Here is a 21,294-nt window from a genome sequence, read left to right as displayed (position 1 = left end):
TGTGCCACCACTGTCCAGATATTGTTAGTGATGAATACTGATGAATGCTGAGGCTGATCCCTCTGCTGTGAATAGTGATGCGATATTCATGGATGAGCAGTTTCTTGGTTTAGATATTAATACTCTGTCAGATATATAGCTGGCAAAGGTTTTCTCCCATCTGTAGGCTGTCCCTTCACATTGTTAACTGTTTCCTTCTCTATGTAGATTTTTAATTTCATGAAATTCAATTTATTAATTCTTGAAATCATTTCTTTAACAATTGGGGTCCCTTTTAGAAAGCTCTCACTTGTGCCTATGTCTTAAAGTGTTTCTATCTAGCAACGTCAGAGATTCAGACCTTGACGGGGGTCTTTGTCTCATTTGAAGTTGACTTTTGGGCAGAGCAAGAGGTATGGATCCAGTTTCATTTTTCTGTCCAGTTTTTCCAGCACCATTTGCTGAAGAACTTTTTTTTCCTTCAATGTATGTGTTCACCATTTTTGCTCCAAAATCAGGTGGCTAAAGTTGTGTGGGTGTGTTTCTGGGTTCTCTGTTCTATCCCATTGGCTACCACTCTGTTTTTCTGTTAGTACCATTTTGACTATGGCTCTGTTGTATTACTTGAGTTCTTCATCCACAATATCACCTTGGCTATTTGATGTCCTTTTGCTTACATATGAAACTCAGAGTTACTGTTTTTTTCTAATTCTGTGAAGAATGGCATCTTAGTGTTCTATTGCTGTGAGGAGACACCATGACCATGGCAGCTCTCATAAAAAACAACATTAATTGGGACTGGCTTATGGTTTGAGATGTATGTCCATTATGATCATGATGAGAAGCATGGTGGCATGCAGGCAGACATGGTGCTGAGAGTTCATCTTGACCTACAGGCAGCAGAAGGAGACTATGTGCCACACTGGGTGTAGCTTAAGCATAGAAGACCTCAAAGCCTGCCTCCACATTGACACAGTTCCTCCAATGAGGCCACACCTCCTAATAGTGCCACTCCCTCTGACCAAGCATTCAAGTATATGAATCTATGGGGCTATTCTTTTCCAAACCACCATAAACATCATTGGAATTTCTATGGGAATGACAATGAACCTATAGATTACTTTGGTTGTTACAGCCATTTTCTCAGTATTAATTCTACCAGTCCAAGATCATAGGACATCTTTCCATCTGATAGCATCCTCTTCCATTTATTACTTCAGTGATTTAAAGTTTTTATTGTGGATATAGTTGGCCTTCTTTGTTAGGTTTACTCTATGATTTTGTTGTTGTTGTTGTTGTTATTCATTTATAGGCTAGTTGGTGTTGTTTGATGCTTCTGTAAATGGGATTTATTTTTCTGATTTCTATCCCAGAATGTTTGCTATCTGGATATAGAAAAGCCACTGATTTTAGTAGCTCTTGGTTGATCTTTTTGGTAATCCTCTTGTTTTGCAGGAAGTTATCAAAATCACAAACTTTCTGGTGGGGTAATATGGATAGACTAGGTTTTCCCAGCCTTAGTATAGCTGGCATTCGTGGAGGCGTGCGATTCTTTGGGGAAGGGAGCATTGTTCTGTACATTATGGAGGTTTAGCAATGTCCCTGAGTTCTCCCCACTAACACTGCCCAAAGATGTCTCTAAATATAGCCAAAATTCCCCTTCTGTAGTTCCTTACCCTTCACTCTCTTGAAAGCCCCTGTCTTAGTCCAACCCTAAAAAGCACCTGAGACCTCACCCACCCCAGGTTAACATCCCCCACCTTCTATGCCTTTCCACTGTATTGTGCCATGTTCTTTAGCTGTAAGTGGTATGATTGGATGGGTGGCAGATACTAGCAGCAGCCTTAACCTCCAAGAGTTCCCAAGGAAACCAAGAACACAGCTCTCTTGTAAGAGTCAAGTAGAAATATTTCCAGTCAATTCTAGCTGCTTTTCTTATTTTCGACTCATCTCCCTTCAACATCCTGTTCTTTCTTTCACTCATGTGCAGGAAGAGGATTACAAATCCGAGACATCCTAAAAGATGAAGAGACAATGACTCTATTTCTCAAGAAAAACATTGGCCTGTCTGACTCAGTTGCCCATCTTCTGGTCAGCTCCCAAGTTCGTGTGGAACAGGTAAGTGAGGCCTGTTAAGAGGAGGGAAAAGCACTGAGCCTGAGAGAGACAAGGGTGATTCTGTTTCTTTTCCCTTCTGCGTCCATATTCAGAATCCAGGACTCATGCTCCAGATTCAGGGACACACCTGGGGGTTACTGAGCCAATGAGAATCCCATCACAGAACTCTGAAGCAGCACTGGCACTCATAAGACTCCCCAGGTTTTGAAACTTGGAGGAAGCAGAACAATCGTGAGGCTGAACCTACCCCGTAGAGTGGGGGAATCTCACCATTCATTTCCTAATCAGATCTTCAGGGACAGCTATAGGAACTGGAACAGTATGGGCCAGGCAGGCAAAGGCCCTGACTCAGGATACTTATATCCCAGAGGAGGGTTGATGTAAACAGAGACTCTGTTGTGTTTCCTAGCTGTCAGGAGTCATGTGAGGACAAGAGTGCCCTTACAAAGGAGAAAGCTGACCTGCAAGCAACTGAGGGAAGGGCTCCAGTCAAGAACTGTGTGTGTTTGTCTGTGTGTGTGTGTGTGTGTGTGTGTGTGTGTTAGAGGCTGGAGAGATGGCTTAGTGGATAAGAGCACATATTACTTTTGCAGAGGACCTGCAAAAAAGTAGGTTTGAATATGAATGGCCTTCATAGCCTCAAATATTTGAAGGCTTAGTCGCCAGACTGTGAAACTGTTTGAAAGGATTAGAAGGATTAAGGGTGGCCTTGTTGGAGGAAATGTGTCACTGTGGGTGGGTTTTGAGGTTTTAAAAGCCCAGGCCAGGCCCGGTCTCTCTCTGCCTACATGTAGATCAGTATGTAGCTCTCAGCTACCGCTCCAGTTCCATAAGTACCACTATGTTGCCCACCATGATAATCATGGACTAAACCTCTGAAACTTTACCCCCCACCCCACCCCCCGCCAATGAAATGCTTTCTTTTGTAAGAGTTGCCTGGTCACGTGTCTTTTTAGCCTATAGAGTGACTAGATCAAACAGTGACAAAGACAGGACCCAAGTGTGGTTCCCAGCACCCACGTCAAGTGGCTTACAACCTCCTGCAACTCTAGCTTCTGGGGGATCCAACATCTCTGGCTTCCTTGGGCACCTGCACTCATGTGAACATATCTATGCACAGAAAGATACACACACAGAGGAATATAATTAAAATAAATCTTAAAAAAAAAAAAAGAACCGGATAGGTAGAGGTTGACTATCACAGCTACCATATCTGACAAGGGCAGGAGTAGGGCCACCTCTGTATTCCTGGGCCGCTTGCTTACTGGTGCAAGGCATGCTCATTCTAGACATTTCTGACCAAATTTATTTCATTCATGTTAATAATTTTTTTATGCTCGCTGGGCATTGGGGCACATGCCTTTAAAATCCCAGCACTCAGGGAAGCAGAGACAGGCAGATCTCTGTGAGTTTGAGGCCAGCCTGGTCTACAAAGTGAATCTAGGACAGCCAAGGCTACACAGAGAAACCCTGTCTCAAAAAACAATAACAACAATAACAATAATAATAATAAATGTTCTTTCTTTTTTGAGGCAGGGTTTCTCTGTATAGCCATGGCTGTCCTGGACTCACTTTGTAGACCAGGCTGGCCTCAAACTCACAGAGATTCACCTGCCTCTGCCTCCCAAAGTGCTGGGATTACAGGCATGTACCACTGTGCCTCACTAATGATAATAATTTTTATACTTACACAAAAACATGGCTTTCACATCTATTTACTTCTTTATCCCTGAAATGAAACAAAAAGATGGGGGAAGCTGGTCATAGAGTTATTCTGCACAACTTCTACAACAAAAACTCCACTCAGAGGCTGAGTGGAATTTAGGGGTTCCCATGCTTAGTCCCGTGCCTCATACATAATAAACTGGACTGGCCATTGTGTCCCAGTGGCCTTTAGCATCAGTGACACAGGAGTACTTGTTAGAAATGTAAGTTCCCAGGTTTTATCAGATCAGTTGAGTCCAAAGTTTTTGGGATAGGGCTGAGTCGAGTTTTCTTGTTTTGTTTTGTTTCTGTTTTGTTAGCAAGCTTCTAGGAGACTGAGAATCTCAGGTGTTAGGGCCAACGCTCTTGTGGACGGGACCCCCTCCTGACTCCAGGGGAGACCAAAACATAAGCCAAGAATTTCACAGCAAGTGTCTGTCTTGAGATGAAGGTCTGCACAGGGCGCCACTGTCTGAGTCCAGACGAGGGAGGAGTCCACTCCCCACCTGGTGGAGACAGCTGATGAGGGGTTCCCCAGGCCACCATGAAGGAGCCCATGCCTGCTTTCTAATCATCCAGACCCTGTGGTTATCCCTGGAAAGAGCCGAGCAAAGAAGAGTCAGTTGCTGACGAGGCACAGGGAAGCTGGCCGGGCTGCCCGGCACTGCCTGGCTTCTGTCTTCATCGCAGGGGAGGTGTCATCAGAACTATTGCTCATTTTTCCCATTTGCTTTTTCTTCAGCTCGTAAAACTCCGGTCCCGGCAATGCCCGTGATGATTTCCAGTTGGTCATAAAAGGGAGGCAGAGATAAGGGTTGGAATTTAGGGGAAATTTCCTTCAAGTTTGTGCAGCCGTGACCTTTGCTGTTCAATAGCTGCTGCCCTCTTGGCATCAGGACTGTGGCTCTTTCTGGAGGGGACGAGGGGCCAGGATCGCCAGGTTGTGCTGCTGGCTCCTGACTGGAGTAGTCAGTGCTCTCAGAGAAGTAACTTCCACAGTCTCCCTCTCACTACTGAGAGGCTGCTCACCGCCCCAACTCAGCTCCCATTGTACCTCCCTGGCCACCTTGGTTCTCAGCTGGTCAGCTATGTGCCCCCATTTTGACTTCCACCTCATCTAGCTCTGTGACCTTTACCCAACATGGCCACTGGAACTTGCAGCCAAGAGGTCAATAGGCCTTTCCCGTGTCCCTAGTGGAAGCTGCGATTAAGCATCTTTACTAAACAGGAAGGCTTTGCTTGTCACCGTCAGTAGATTTCCCTTCTGGCCCTTTCTTCCTGGCATATGAGCACAGATCTAGAGAACATCTCAATACCTCTTTCCATCTAGGGAATCGTTGAACAAACAGAGGGGCACAGTTCTGTCTCATCCCCAAACCCCCAGCTTTGAAAACTCCTACACCTGCTTCAGGACCCAGTTGAGATCTTGCTTCCTCAATGAAGAAGCTCATAAGCCTTCTCTCTTTGCCCAATCCTCACTCTTCTTACTCACCAAAGAGTTGATAAGTATTTGCAAGTCCCTAGGAATCAGAGCTCTGTGAGACCTACACACTGTGTGACAGCAGACACGTGAACGCACCACTCTATTTCTATTCCCTCCCTTGTAAATGCAAATACAAAAATGCCAGCCATACATGCTGGTTATAAGGGAAGATCGAAAAAATTAAAATACATGAGACACTTATAATATCGCCAGACACTCTTAATAAGAAACAAGTACTTTGTCATTATTGGTTTTGAGATGGACTGCCATGCAGCCCAGGCTGGCCTCAAATTCACTATCAGCTGAGGATGGCCTTGAACTTCTGATCTTCCTGCCTCAGCCTCCTGAATGCTGGGATTACACCAGGTGTGTGCCGCTATGCCTGGTAAACTCTAGGAACTTTCACTAGTTATCCTCCTGCTTTCTCTTCCTTCCCCCCTCTCCCTGACCCCTCTATGTTGCTCTCTATCTCTCATCTATGTTAGGTTTGACACCAAAATGTCACACATACTAGGCAGGTATTTTTGCCACCAAGTTTCTCTCAACCCTGACTGACCTTTATAATTTTTCTCCGTCCATGTTCTGGCTTTGCTCTACTTGAGCTTACACTTATGCTGTCTGAATGCCCATAATTCCAGCTAGTCAGGGAGCTCTTCAAAGAACAGGAAGCCTGTGTTATTCATCTCTAAATCCCCAGTCACTATTCTGGACCCTGAACAATAGGAGTTTAGTGAATAACATTGAAAGACTAACCGATTGAAGGAGTGGGAGGGATTGAGGGAGTTTTGTGGTATCCCCATGTGCTAGCTGTTCTGATTACTTCTTGTCAATTTGGCACAATATTGAGTTATCTGAGAAGAGGGAACCTCAAGAAAACGCCTCCATAAAGATTGGGCTGTAGGCAAGTCTGTAGGGCATTTTCTTAATTGGTGATTGATGGAACAGGACCCAGTCCGTTGTGGGTGGTGCCCTCAATGTCATAGGTTTTATAGAAAGCAGGCTGAGCAAGCCATGAGGAGGAAGCCAGCAAGCAACACTCTTCCATGGCCTCCGCAGCGGCTCCTGCCTCCAAGTTTCTGACCTGTTTGAGTACATGTCCTGACTTCCCTTAGTGATGGACTATGATGTGGAAGTATAAGCTAAATAAACCCTCTCCTCCCCAAGTTTCTTTGGTCAAGGTGTTTCATCTCAGCTATAGTAACCCTAACTTAGGACAGTCCCTGTCATACTGGCATGGAAACAAGCCTGTGGGAGCATTTTCTTGATTGCTGATTGATGTGGAAGAGCCCAGCCTGCTGCAGACGATGGCATCTTTGGGCAGGTGGTCCTGGGGTATTTGAGAAAGAAAGCTGAGGAAGCTATGGAGAGCAAGTTAGAAAGCAGTACTCTTCCATGGCCTCCAACCTCCTGCCCTGAGTTCCTGTCCCGACTTCCCTTCATGAGGGACTGTAAGCTCTGAAATAAAATAAATCCTTTTCTCCCCAAGTTGCTTCCTAGTCACGGTTTCATCACAGCAGTGGAAAGAAAACTAGGATACCTATGGAAGTGTGCTGTTGCTTGTCCCCAACCCCCCTTTTCCTCAGCTCCCTCCTCTGGAGTATGAGATCAGACAAATTGATCTCCAGAGGTTTCAGCCTCTGGAGAGAGAGAGGGCAGACTTTTGCCTAAAGAGGTGAAACAAGGTGCGGGCAAATGCAGAATGATCTATGGGAACACCCCTGTCACAGGGCCCCAGGTTGACTCTCCATCAGACTGTATCCCATGGAGGGGCCGGCGTGCTCTCAATGTTTCTGTGGGGATGGCAGAGCCTGGGCCTGCTCTGCTTTCTAGCATGGGGAGCTATGTGATTACATGGTGTCTTTACGACCCAGTCTTTCTACTTGTCCATGGTGCAGAGCCTGGAACGCTAGGATGTCAGGAAACACTCCAGGCAAGCAAGAGGCACTGACCAGGGATGGGCCCTCTTCCTTTCCATCTTAGTCATGAAGGCCATCATAGTCATGGTGCTCCAAATTATTGTATTTGAGCTTCTAGGAGGTGTGGGATGTGGGCCAACTAGGCCTAGAGTTGTGGATAGAATACCAGTTATATATTTTATTTTGAATTTCAGATAATCATAAAATATTTGAGCATAATTATGCTCCCTTTGGGATTTATTTGAGACATACTAAAAGAGATTTGTTGTTTACCTGAAATTTAACTGTCTCAAATATGGTGGCTTGTTCCTGTAATGTCGGAAGACTACTTTAAAAAAAAAAATCATCTAAGCGACAGAGTAAGTTTCATGTCAACCTGGGCTAGAGTGAGACCCTGCCTCAAATAAGCAAGCATAGATAGATAGATAGATAGATTGGTAGATAGATAGATAGATAGATAGATAGATAGATAGATAGATAGACAGATAGATGATAGATAGATAAAATCAAAATCAATTTTCATGTGGTAATTCTAGTGAGAAGAAGTTGATCAATGTCACTATAAATATGTTTTCACCGTTCCTCTACTTCAGCTGTTGGGAGAGGGTCTGGATGACACCTCAGCATCCTTTTAAAAGGAGATCTCTCAATTTTCAAAAAGCTTTCTGATACAGTGAGGTCTGAGGCAGGGTTTGGGCTTTTATCACTGTTGTAACAAATGACCACAAACGTAAAGGCTTAAAGCAACACAGGTTTATTACCTCATGATTCTCCAGGTCAGAAGTCTGAAAGTCAAGGTGCCATTAAGTCACACTCTTTACCAGGATGCATAAAGGAAACCTACTTTCTCGTCTTTCCCACCTTCTACAGACTGTGCACACCCCTTGGATGGAGGCTCCCTCTGTTTGCAAGATGAGCAATGGCCTTCAAGCCTTTCTCTCAACATCAGCACATTCTGATGTTGTTTCTTCTACTGCCTTCCAATCTCAAGTGCCCTTAAATGACATTAAACCCACCTGAATGGCTGAAATTAAGCTGTGGGGTTTTGTTGTTGCTGTTGTTGTTTTTGCTTTTTCAAGACAAGGTTTCTCAGTGTAGCCCTGGTTGTCCTGGAACACACTCTGTAGACCAGGCTGGCCTCAAATTCCCAGATCCACCTGCCTCTGCCTCCTGAGTGTGGGTCAGGATGCGGCATCTTTGTTCAGAAGGGTGGGAAATTTTTCCTTCGAGCATTTCTCCAGCATCTCTTCCCCTCCCTGCAGTTCGCTTACGGAGTCCCGGACCTGGAACTGAAGAACATTGCCTGCAGCGAGACCCTCTTGCAGCGCTTCATCATCTTCAGCCAGCACAGGGGGGCACACACTGTCCGGGATGCCCTGTGCCCCCTCTCCCAGGTCACCCTACAGTGGATAGAAGACACTGTGTACGCCAACGTGGACTTCTTCAAACTCTTCCGTGTGGTAAGGGAGGGGTTCCATGCTCTTTACTCGGAAGGTGATTCCTGGGAGCAGGAAGGCCATTGGAGAATTGACTGGGGAAGGTGTAAGCTTGCTGCTCATGGCAAGCCTTGAGGATTCTCCAGCATCCCATCACCCAAGGGGGACAAACAAAGGAACAAACAAACAAAAAACAAAACAGAAAATAACAGTCCTTCTGAAATAGTAGCAAGGGAAAGGATCACATGCTACCCCCAAGCATAGGAGGTGGTGGGTGTGAACCCACTCTAAACGTGAGACACGTGCTCGCCACCACCTGCAGACTAGTGGATTCCCCGCTCATGGTTACAGGCAAGATACTGACTCTGTCCCTCTATCCATACCTCTTGACACTGTGACATGACATTGACAGCTACAGGTGTATTGGGATTCTTTCATAGCTCTTGTGGGGAATCTGCAGCCTGTGGGCTTTCAGTTGGACATACCTGTGTATAAAATAGTAGGAAAAGAGAGAGAGAGAAAAAAAACTGTACAAAGCACTTTTAAATTTCAGCAAATAAGGGGTTTAAGCTCCTTCCTGTGGATCTGTACTTAACCCCCAAAGGTGCTCTTTCTAGAGAGTGTTGTACAAGATAGAAAAAACAAAAACAAAAAAAAACCTTTCATCATCTCAACATCGTGAAAGCCTGGACTGCTAAGCCAGCCTTCTGCTCTAGGGCTGTAGTCAGGCTCTCAGGGCCGAGAGTGTCTCCTCTTTTGCTAGAAGGCTGTGGTGGAGCACAGAGGTATCAAACTTTAGGAAGTATGATGTCATCAGAGGCAGCTGAAGCATGCAAGTTCAAGTCCCCAGCCCCACTGGTGGGGAGCTGTCTTAGTTCTTCAGAGACACTTATGGGCGCCCCCAAGGGCCACGCTTTCAGCAGTATTCATTAGAATCCCGTGGGAAAGATAGGCTGTGGCTAGGGCCCAGAGTATAGGTGTCCTTTTGCCTATATTTTAATTTCTGGAATTGAGCCATGAGAAATGCCAGTCACTAAGATCTTAATTGAGACATTCTAGAATTACTTGTTGATTATAGAATCCACAGTTTTTCTGTTTTCATAAACACCCAGGAAAGGTACATTCTTTCTCCCTCTTTAACTCTCTCCCTCTGTTGCTCTCTCTTGTTCTTTCATGTTCTCTATCCCTCTCTCTATTTCTCTACCTCTCTCTAGTACTCTCTATCTCTCACTCTCAGCTTGTCTTTAAACTGGGGACAGGGTTCTTGCTGAGTTAATAGGAGTGCCTGCCTTCCATTCACAAAGCTGGGGGTAGATCCCTAACATTCGTAATATCTGCAACCTCAACACTTAGAAGGTAGGGGCAGGAATGGCATTCTTTAATGGTCAACTTCAGCTAGCCTAGGATACACGAGATCTTACGTGTCTTTAGGGAAAAAAGACAAGGAAAAGGAAAAAAGAAAGGAGAAGGAAAGAAGACAGACAAATTCTTTAAAATGGATCAAAATAAAATAGGCCTCATAGTTTTTGGCAGAGTTTAACTTGAATTTTTTTTTACGCTGCGATTTTCTCGGCTTATCGGAGTAGGCCTCCAGAGTAAGTAAAGGGGTCAGAACCTGAGGAGGCCACCACAGAAAGTCTAGGACCTCAGAGATGGTCTTTATGCTTCCCATACTGCATTCAGAATTAACAGCCTGTGGCTGGAACATCTCTGTCTACAGTAGACTACAAAAGCAACCCTCGGCCTCCTCCAGGGCACAGTCTTCAGTTCAGTTAGTCCTGGGTAGAGCCAGATAAAATTTGCATGTGGACAGAATTAGCTGTTAGTGATTAAACCTTGTGTTAGTCAGTTCTGCATTACCATAACACGTACCTCAGTCTGTCAGAGAAAGTGTTTTCTTTGGCTCACTGTTTTAGAGAGTCCAGTCTGTGACTGATAGGCCTCATCATTTTTGGTCCTGTGATATGGTAGCACCTTGTGGCAGAATAAACTCATTTCTTGGCCATGAAGCAAAAAAGACTGAGGGGAAGGGAAAGACTTGGGGCTCCCACTATACCTTTCGATGGCAGCGCCCCCCCCAATAGCCCAAAGACCTCCCACTAGGCCGTGTCCCTTACATGTCCCATGGCCTCCCATGGGGTCAAGATGGAGATCATGCCTTTAACAGACAGGCTTTTGTGCAACACTCAAGATCCAAACTATAGTTAGTCGCTGGGGCCACTGACCTGAGTGTTTACTTATCAAACAGGAAAGACCAGAACTCCTTCCTTCTACCTTTCATTGTGTTTAGAAATCAGAAGTTTTACCAGTTGCCCTCACTGACTTACGTGGGCCCACAGCACTCTTTTATCCCTTCTGCCCCTGTACCCATGTATCCACAGCAGCAGCAGGTACCTGCAGGGGACAGGCACTGAGCTGGGGCCGTGGAGCCAGCACTGAGCTTCCTGCTCTCACTCAGCTCACAAACAACCCGACAGACCTGTTCGTGGCCCCTCCGCTGAGAGAGCTCAGCACAAACAATGCTTGTCCCTGAGAGCTGTAGTTCCTCAGCTTAGCTGCACACAGAACCACCCAGAAAGCTTTAACAGCTGCAGGCAGGATCTGGGGATGCAGTTCGGTTGTAGAACACTTGCCTGACATCCCTGATAGGCCCTGGGTGTGATCTCCAGCACTGCAAAAAACTAAACATGGTGGTGTAAGCCTGGGTTCTCTGTGCTTGGGGTTGTAGAGGCAGGAGGATTAGAAATTTAAGGTCATCCTTGGCTACATAGATGGCCAGCCCAGACTAAGAGAGATCCCATCTAAAATAGGTAGGTAGGTAGGTAGGTAGATAGATAGATGGATGGATGGATGGATGGATGGATAGATAGATATAGACAGATATAGACAGATAGATAGATACATAGATACATAGATACATAGATGGAACACAGATACATACATAGATGAATGTACTGTTCTAGGCCCCATCCCTAGAATCCAGAGATCCTGAGTCTGTTAGTATAGGATACAGCTTGTGTATGTTAGTATTTTGTTAGTATTTTTGAGAGCTTTCCAGATAATTCGAAATTCCAGCCAGGGTCAAAAATTATTAACCTTGAGCAAAGCAGTTTGACGCTACAATCTCAGTTTCTGTAGACGAAACAGCAATACGCATACTCCAAACATCTCTGGGTTTCAAGAACGGAGTGCTAGTGCGCAGAGGTGCTTCCCCCAAAGGGAGGCGAGCCAGAGGAAAACAGCCTGGGGGCAGGCATCGGGCGACCTCCAAAGACCTGCCATCCTCTCCACTCCCGCTTCTGCCTCCGCGGGGAAAGAGCTGACTAAAACAGAACACGTGAGCTCCCAGCGAAGGGTAAACACCTTGTCTAGTCGTCTGGTGCCCTTGAAATGTGCTTTCCCCAGGACAAATGAACAGGGCAGCTAAACATTAAAAGCAAATAAATTACTAATAAAGAATCTAAGAGAAATAGCAAGCATTAAATGAGATTTTGCTTTCATTGCTTCCTGTTCCCATCCTGGGAGTGGTTTTAAGAAAATGATCCCAGGCAGGCACAGGGTGGCCAGGGCAGACCCCACGGCCCCCTGGAGGAACATCGCTGGCCTCTGCGGCCTGGCTGTTAGTGCAGCTGGTTGGCGCTCAGCCACTGTCATTCCGGCATGGGGGTGGTGGACCGGCCCTTCTCCTGGGTTGTTTCTTGTGCACACGTAGCCCTTGTATAAACAAGGTTTTATTAAATGCCAAGTCAGTTCTCATTAACAAAGAAAGAGGGGGAAAAAAATCTCAGTAAGCCGCTGTGACGGCACCTGTCCCTGCTGGGTAGAGAGCAAGGGTGGGGGTTGGGTGGGAGCAACCTCCAGACCTGGGGATCTGGCGCTGAGGGAGCATGGTGGGAGTTAGCTCCAACTGGGACCAGCTGTGTTTTCCCTCTGTCCTTTGGAGGTCAGAACTGAATGTTGTCATCTTCAAATAACCCATTCTATCTCTCTCTCTCTCTCTCTCACACACACACACACACACACGCACGTTCTCTTGCATGAACCCATGCACACGCGTGACAGATGGGTGCGGAGCACACAACGAATCAGGTGGCTGGATTTGCTCCACGGTTTAGCTTCTCTTGGTTTCACCTCGGGCTTGGTAGCTTGAAGAAGTTCATCTTCACCTTGGGCTTTGTCAGGCTAATAGCTGGCAACCTGAAACCCCACAGCTCAGAGCAGGGAATAGGGCATCGTTACTGCCGGCATACCCAAAATGTCTGCACCTCATAAACAAAACAAAACAAACCGAAAAAACGGTGGGGCACTTTAAGTACTTTGATCAGTTTCAGTCAGGTTCACGGTAGAGGGTGAAGGTTTCCTGACTGATCTGGCCCAGGTTGCGCATGCCCCTCTGTCCCTCCTCCATCCCGTTTTCTACCCTCACCCCACCCCGGTCTTCCTGTTTTCTCTCCCACTCTGGTGCACAGCTTTGAAATCTTGCTGAGAAGCAGATCTGTCCTTCTGCTGTGGATGTTTATTTGTAGAAATCCAGCCTAGTGAGCAGAGCTGGACGCTAGGACCTGCCATGCTGCTGGGAAATCTGAATTTCCCTGCCTGTCCCCTTCTCCGTGGCTGTGGATGGAAGAAAACGGGTTTTTGGGCTCATGGCTTTCCTTTCTGTACACCTTCCCCAGTAGCACAGTTCAGCTTTATCCCCCTCTCCCTCAACCTCCACGCTGCAGTGGCTTTCACTTTTCTGTCTCCATTGTCCTCATGTCCTTGTGACTATGGGCTGGCTGGACACTGAGTTCCTAAGAAGAAAAGGCCCAGTCTTGGGGGTCCTGACTGCATGCCCCTGTCCATGTCCCGATTCACTCTTGGCTCTGCTCCCTGAATTCCTGAGTCACCGGGAATAAACAGGGGTGGACTGCGCATCGCCTGGTGAGAGCTGGCCTTGCTTTCTGCTCCACAGGGTCACTGGCTGCAGTTTGTTAAATTTCAACTCTGTGTTCCAATTTTTGAGAGGCTTTTTGCTTTGTGCAATTCTCTGGGGAAACCCCCCTTCTCCAGGGTTTTACAATCATGTCTCATTAGTGACTTTACCTCCATGGTATCTTCTCTCTCTCTCTCTCTCTCTCTCTCTCCCCCTCCCTTCCTTCTACCCCCTTCTTAATTGCTGTGTCTTTGTAACTTTCTCCTACTTTGGAAGAAAAAGAAAGAAAGAAATCCAATTCCAGGACAAGAAACAGTGTGTGTGTGTGTGTGTGTGTGTGCAAGGGCCAGGGGTATCAGGCAGAAACAAAACTTAGCCAGAAACAGGGTTTTAAAAACCGATAAGTCACACTAGGAGTATTTGAATAACAACATTCATAGTGTTTTGGGTTATTTTCCCCCTGTCTATACCTACTAGATCAGCGGTTTTTGGGTTGAGGTCCCTTTGTTAAATAGATTTCAATGAAGAAAGAAATAGAAGAGTGTTGGGTTTTGTTTTGTTTTGTTTTGTTCTGTTTTTACATGCCCGGGGCTAATGGTCTTATCATTTGCCTGTCTTGATTTCCTCTAGGCTCCAGATGTATACAGTAGGCTAGGATTTGCTTTCTTGACAGACCAGATGCAACTTTGTAGACTGAGGAAGAAAGAATTCCTGAGTGGGCAAAGCTGAAGTGACTTGGGGCAGAAGCCAGCCCCTAGGAAGGCTGCTAGTTTGGAGGATGGGGTCTGGTGGCCCCCTGTGTTCAGTCAATATTACTTACAATATGTGATGTCTGCATGTGCGGTAACAGGCTCACTCCAGCGTAAACTGACTTTTGGAACGATTTTGGCTCCTGATACATCAGCTTTCTGCAGAACAGTAGCTCTGAATTGTTTTTTGTGGATTAGGGTCATGTTTGAGAATCTGACACCAGCTCTATGCCTTTCCCTAGGGAATGTAAGTCCCCACAGATGTGAAGGGGTAGGGACTCATGGGACCACTGAAGCCAGGCCTCAGGTTAACAGCTATTGCAGTGAAGTTTCTTTCCTACCTTACCACTAATAGAAAATAGTCCCAGTGGGTCTCATATGCAAAACAAGATGTTTCTTTTTGTTTTCAAGAGTTAAACTCACTCTAAAAATGTAAAGTGAGAACATGGACGACACAGATTTGCTTCTCCCGAAAGCATGTATATGGATGCATATGTGCACAGAACTTATTACAAACAGGCCAAGAACACTCAGTGACGGGACTATAGGGCCTGCGTGTGTCACAGCTCTGACAGGGCAGACACTGGAGTATCTGCATTTGGGCACAGAAGGAAATCACAGTTAAGACACAGCTGCACAAGGTAGAGAGCTCACTCCCACATCCTGGAATCAGAACACCAGCAGAATTCAGCCACGAGGTAGATCCCGTGTCACAGCACCCTGCAGAGCTCGGCGGTGACAGACAGATGACCACAGCACAGATGTGACCCTCACATCTGGGGTCCAGCAGTTTCAGCTCCTACAGTTGCCATGACAACTCAGCACCGAGGCAGCATCGTTCTGCCTAACTCCCAGGACCCGCCAGGTCTGTTCTTCCTCCTGGGCAGAAGCAGGGTACAGAAAGCCACGCTGGTTGCTAGTGTTGTGGTTGACCTTGGGTGTTTTTTCATAAAACTCCTCAGCATTGGCTCTTGAGTGTGGGTGTAGTAGTTGAGGACCAGAGTCCTGGGCTACCTGCTGGCACACCCAGGTAAAGCATGTGTCTCCCTAGAGGTCTGGAGACTACTTTCTAGCTACGTTCCGACAACTTGCCGTTGTTTATTGAGGACTACTTTTTCCTCATTTGTGAAACTGACAGTAAGACACATTCTACCCATGCCGTGGTGAAATTGCAGTAAAATTCGTGTTACTGAAAAGATGGGAAACACACTTTGAAACCAAAGACGTTTTGCTTATTATACCAGAGTGAAAGTGGGGCTGGGGAGCTGGTTTAGTCAGTGACGTGTTCAAGCCACAAGCACACAAGGGCTTGTGTTCAGTGTTCGGTTCCTAGAACCTATGTAAAAAAGCCAGATGTGGCAGAGCATTATACATTTCTGCACTAGGGAGGCAGAGACGAAGCATATCCCTACAGCTCACTGGCCAGCCAGCCTAGCATACTTGGCAAGCTCCAGGCCAGTTCAAGACCCTGCCTCAACATTTTTAATTAATTAAAGGGTCAATGGTGCCCCAAGTTGTCCTCTGGCCTGTACACACACACACTCATACACACACACACAAGTGGAGGTGGTGGGGAGAGCATACTTGGCTCTGCAAGGTCCCTCTGTTCCTTCCTCAGACCCTTGGGACCTGAGGAGGTTCTACCTCGCAGAATGACCTTTCACTGCTCCCAGCTCAGTTTCGCTTTCATCAGAAACAGGCAGCAGGACAGAAGCCATCAGGAGGGAAGGACACCTGGTCCCTATTGCACTAAAGAAAGTCCCGTAACCTGTCCGTTCACATACCCAGAGCCCACCCTCTGCTTCAGCCCTCCAGACACCGTTCCTCCAGCCTCAGGAGACAGCTCATCTGGATGACCTCTCGTAGTAGAGACAGCTTGGCATGTCCCCCCCTCCGCACCCCTCCTGTGGCTGAGTCTGAATTCTCCGCTCATGACGCATTTCCTAGCACGCAGGGCGCCTCTCCTGGTCACCCTCTCACCGCCAAAGCAGCTTCCTCTCTTTTTATCCAGAGCTCAACAACTGTCAGGCTGCAACAAACATGCCTTAAATCCACAGTCTTCCCGTTGCCCAGCAACAACTTCCCTCCCGGATAAATCTGGGCTTCCTGTAGCAGCTGCTGGGAAAGGAGCCTAGCAGCCCAGGGCTGTCTGTCACTTGCCATTAACTCTGGTCCACATGCTTTCAAGACAAGCTGCCCATCCCTGACTCCGGAGTCCCTCACTGGCTCCCAGAGACCGTGTTATCCTCACAAAGACATTTCTAACCCGACGGTCCTTAACTACCCACGTGTTGGGTATTTCTTCAACTTAGAAGTGAATGTTGTTTCCAGATTGGCTTCTTTGAGTTAGAAAAAAGATTCCTCCGTCATAGTCTCATGAGGGAGTGACAGCTACTGAATCAGTAAAAACTATCAAGACGTTCAGGGAGCTGATATGCTTTATTTCACGGTGGGCTATGACTGAGTATTCTGAGGGGAAAGGAATGTATTTTGTCCTCCAAGAATCTTAACAGATGACTTTAGGAGCCCTCTATGGGAGGACCTTTATATCACTTTCTTAAGCAAAAGTTCACTGCTCAGGAGCCACACAGACCAACCACAACTAATAAAAGAGATACAGAGATACACTGCCACAACCTTATTTGCATAACCAGTCTTTCTTAAGAAGGCTGATTGGACCCTAATCTCAAGTTATCCTTACCAAATCCAATTATGACCCAAAGTTATTGATCATTTGAAATATCAAGAGAACTTCTTGATATAGCTGTATGTAATAGTGTTATTTGCCATTTTGGTCCCTGACCCTTTTTCTAGAACTGTTTCCACATTTCCATTCAAACAAAGTTACAGCCTCTTTCGGTTCTTTTGGCAGGAACAGATCTTAGGAATAGGAATTGATAAAATGGGGAGGGAATTCAAGGAAGACGTGAGCCCTGAGGAACTTACCTTATAATTTACAGCAACATCAATTAAAAAGCTGGTGAGCAGACACAGAGGAAGCCAGGCACGGTTCTGAGGTGTAAATGGCCCCTCCAAAACATAAGTCCCTCATTATTTATCATCCCCATGAAAAAGAACGAGGAAGGAAAATGCAGGTAGGACAGCAAACACACACTAAAGCAGTAGTCCTTGGCCTTCCTAACGCTGCGACCCTTAACACAGTTGCTCATGCTGTGGTGATCCCCAACCACAGAATTATTTTATTGCTACTTCATAACTGTAATTTTGCTACAGTTAGGAATTGTAATGTAGATGTCTGATATGTAGGATATCTAATATGTGACCCCTATGAACAGGTCATTTGACTCCCAGAGGGGTCACGACCGATAGGTTGGGTACCACTGCATCAGAGCTTGGCAAATGCATGATAGATGATTGACAGGTAATACCCAGTTATTAGCAAGATCAAAAAAACAAAGTGTTGACGAGACAGAAAGATGCATCCCAGGCTCTGGCCCCAGGCTTCCTCTCCCTCAGATTCTTAATCTTGTTCTTATCTGGCGATCTATCCAGGTTGATTCTAGATGTCTGGCTTTCCATTCCTCTCTCCACCTGGAATTCCAGACTCCCCACCGGCTTCTGAGGGAGGCTACTGCCTTCACCCTTACAATGGTCCCATACCTTCATCAGCTCAAGTGTCACCTTCCTAGTCCCCGCTAGTGGAGCTGACTACTCCCTCCCCTGCAGGGACACCGCTCATGAAGCCAAAAAGTTTAAGAGAATCTGGCTCTTTTCTACAAGATCATAGTCTACTGTTCGTTAATACAACAGGTATTCACGGATCACCTCTGTGTGCTGAAGATGTAAAATAAAAATAAAGCCTATTTCTGTGCTTAAGTTCATAGTTTAGCACAGTGATTCTCAGGCTTCCCGATACTTTAACCCTTTAACGCACTTCCTCAACTTGTAGTGACCCTCACCTCAACCATGAAATTATTTTGTTGCTACTTCATAACTGAAAATTTGCTACTGTTATGAATCATGGTGTAAATATCTGATATGCAGGCTATGTGACCCCCAAAGGGATCATGACCCACAGTTATAGAACTACTGATCAAATACAAAGACAGATATATTAAAAAATAATGGGCTGAGTGGTGGTGGTACACACCTTTAATCCCAGTGCTTAGGAGGCAGAGGCAGGTTAATCTCTGAGTTTGAGGCCAGCCTGGCTACAAGGAGAAACCCTGTCTCATATACATATACATATACATATATATATATACATAGACATATTTATATATATATATGAAAGACAACTATGTGTGATGTTACATGCATTTAATCTCAGCATTCAAGAGACAGAGACAAGGAGGCTGGTCTGCATATGAGTTCCACAACAGCCAGGGCTTTGTAGAGAGACCTTGTCTCAAAAAAATAAAATAATAGTGATAACAACAATAATACTATGTCTCTTCTTATCTCTTATAGTCTTTAGGAGAAAAGATGGACAAGATTAGTGAGAGCGTTCACTGACATGTAATTTGACCTGTTTACATCCTTCTTCCCTTCCTGCCCACTGAGCTTAACCCCATCAGCCTATGGCAGAAACAGGGATTAAGGTGACTTGCCCACCATCCATTACCACTAAAGCTATTTACAAACAATTTGAAAAGAAGTCTCAGTAAGATGTGTCAAGCCAAGGGCATAAAGCATAAGAGCAGGCCTACCATGGAAAGAAAGAAAGAAAGAAAGAAAGAAAGAAAGAAAGAAAGAAAGAAAGAAAGAAAGAAAGAAAGAAAGAAAGGCAAGGATACAGGCCAGAGATAGGAACTCAAGTAGTTCATTCTCAACTCCCTGCTTCTAAGCTCTTGACGGAAACTAGAGTGGCCCAAGCTTCCCTCAGGAGAACCACCGTACAGAGTGAAAGGGCCGAGCCTCATGGCTTGTGATCCACAGATACCTGAATGAGGAGGTAATTCAAGCTTTGTCCAGGCCGCTTTCTAGGCCACTCGGGGTGCTCCCTTGAATTTGAAAACCATTGCCTTAATACTTTGAACTCAACCTGAAAACACTCTTTAGGGTAGGCTGCCAATGATTCAGTTCTGTTCTGAAGCTATGACTAAGAAAGCCACGCAGGACTTGGACCCGGTGCTCAAGATGCTCACATCAGTCTCTAAGACTGGAAAGCAGCCATAATGAGGACTTTGGTATTCCCAATCAAGACAGAAAATGATCAAACTGTTCTGAGTTGTCCACTGGGCAAGCCCTACCTAAATTCTGCTCTCAGATGGAGAACTGACCAGGGAATTTCTCATTCAAGCTTTGAAGGAAAACTGTAGCTTTGAAGGAAAAGTGGAGGGATTGGTGGAATCTCCCATGACAGAGCATTGGTGAACAGAGGCAGAGTGACAGCCTGCCCAGATATCCAGAAAGGACACAAAGGGGACAGACATGAGCAATGAAGAAAGGTCTGCAGAGCCTGGAGGTGAACAGATGGGTGACCTCCGCATAGCCTATCTTTCTCGGTTGTTCTTCATCTTGTTTTTTGAGCTCTCTCTCTCTCTCTCTCTCTCTCTCTCTCTCTCTCTCTCTCTCTCGTCTAGATCTCACTAGACTGGCTGGACAGCAAGTCCCGAGGATCCCCCTTATCTCTGTCTCCCCAGCACCAGATTACATGTTTGTGTCATCAAGCCAAGGGTGTGGGTGTCAGGGATCAAATTTATATCCTGGTGCTTACTTGGCAATCACACTTCACTAAATAAGCAATCTCCTCAGCCCTGTAACTGCACTAAAAGTAATTTTTTTTTCCTGTTGTTTCCAGCTCCCCACACTCCTAGACAAAAGTTCTCGAGGAATCAACTTGAGATTTTGGGGAGAAATAGTATCTGACATGTCACCCAGAATGCAAAAGGTAAGAGGCCCAGTGTCATTAACAGTAGGTTTATTATGCCTTCATGCTGTTTTAACCACACTCATTATATCAAGTTATTGAATTGTACCCCTCTCCTGTTAAGCAGAAATTCATTTGCTCTTCCTGTCTAGTAATTTAAAGGCATGCCCTAAACCATCCTAGGTAGGATGTGAAAAAAAAAATAGCATCCTTATGGCGCTACACCAAGACACAAGTACCAGCAGAACCTACAGCTTGTCTGCAGTAGCATGATTCATCACGGACTTTGCAACTGACTCTAAGGCTTTCTAGGACTGAGTGGGGCAGTAACCGCTGTGTCACCCCATTACACTAGCAAATACTTCCACAGTGATTATGACTACAATTCTTGGCACTTTACCTCGATGGATTCACTTCATCCCTCCAGAGTGACTGTTCTGTGTTCTGTTATGAAATATGTATACAACTTGTTTAATATCTGATTACATAAAACTTCTCAAATATGGAAGTTGGCTCCTCTACTTAGGAGTTGATTGATGATGGAGACAGGAAGAGGATAGACAGATACAGTCGCAAGCCCTTTTGAATATCCAGTCAACAAGGAAGAGAAGCAGGAAATGGGCAGCTCTTCAAGTGTGATGGATGTAACAGAAGGGAAGCGAAACAGAAAATGTGATTTTCCCTGGACTTTTCCTCTTTGATTTTCCCAGCCGCGTTAGGCTCAGCCATCTTGGAAAATAACATGCTTGGAATCTGTACTTATAAAATTAAGCATCAGTCAGGGCAAAGCAGCCACCCTGCTTGGCAGAGAGAGTGAGAGAAGGGCCATGGCACCACCTGCTGCAATGGGAGCTTCTAACATTTTTCTCCTCATAGCATTTAAAAAACCCAGATCTCTATAATAGTGATGAAGTCGACAGAGAATGCAAATAGCTTCCCAAAGCGTTATCAACTCTTTCAGTTTTGCATGGGCACTGCAGAAGATTCCTTACCTGTTTAGATAACAGGTTTAAGCATCTGTGAACCAGGTTAAAGCAAATGGGCCAGTTTCTATTAAACTGATATCAGACCGTTTGACCCCAGCACAGCCCTTCACTTCTCAGTGCTTTGATTAAATAAGCAACCTAATAGTGATAATGACCCCTTCTGGTCCTAAGACCC

The 21,294-nt window shown here is 45.7% G+C and overlaps 1 protein-coding gene across 1 annotated transcript in view; it reads left to right on the top strand.

The window, feature by feature from the left end:
• Positions 1 to 1,980: 1,980 nt before the first annotated feature.
• Positions 1,981 to 21,294, top strand: part of Abca4 (ATP binding cassette subfamily A member 4) — a 104,616-nt gene continuing 85,302 nt past the window's right edge. The window contains exons 1-3 of the mRNA XM_021645014.2: positions 1,981 to 2,097; positions 8,463 to 8,660; positions 20,065 to 20,154. Coding sequence (XP_021500689.2) covers positions 2,014 to 2,097; positions 8,463 to 8,660; positions 20,065 to 20,154 — 372 coding nt within the window. The 5' untranslated portion in view covers positions 1,981 to 2,013. The remainder of the gene's footprint in view (positions 2,098 to 8,462; positions 8,661 to 20,064; positions 20,155 to 21,294) is intronic.

This window comes from Meriones unguiculatus, chromosome 10, assembly GCF_030254825.1.
Source record: "Meriones unguiculatus strain TT.TT164.6M chromosome 10, Bangor_MerUng_6.1, whole genome shotgun sequence".
Classification (NCBI taxonomy): domain Eukaryota; kingdom Metazoa; phylum Chordata; class Mammalia; order Rodentia; family Muridae; genus Meriones; species Meriones unguiculatus.
This window is presented reverse-complemented; position numbering and strand designations above follow the sequence as displayed.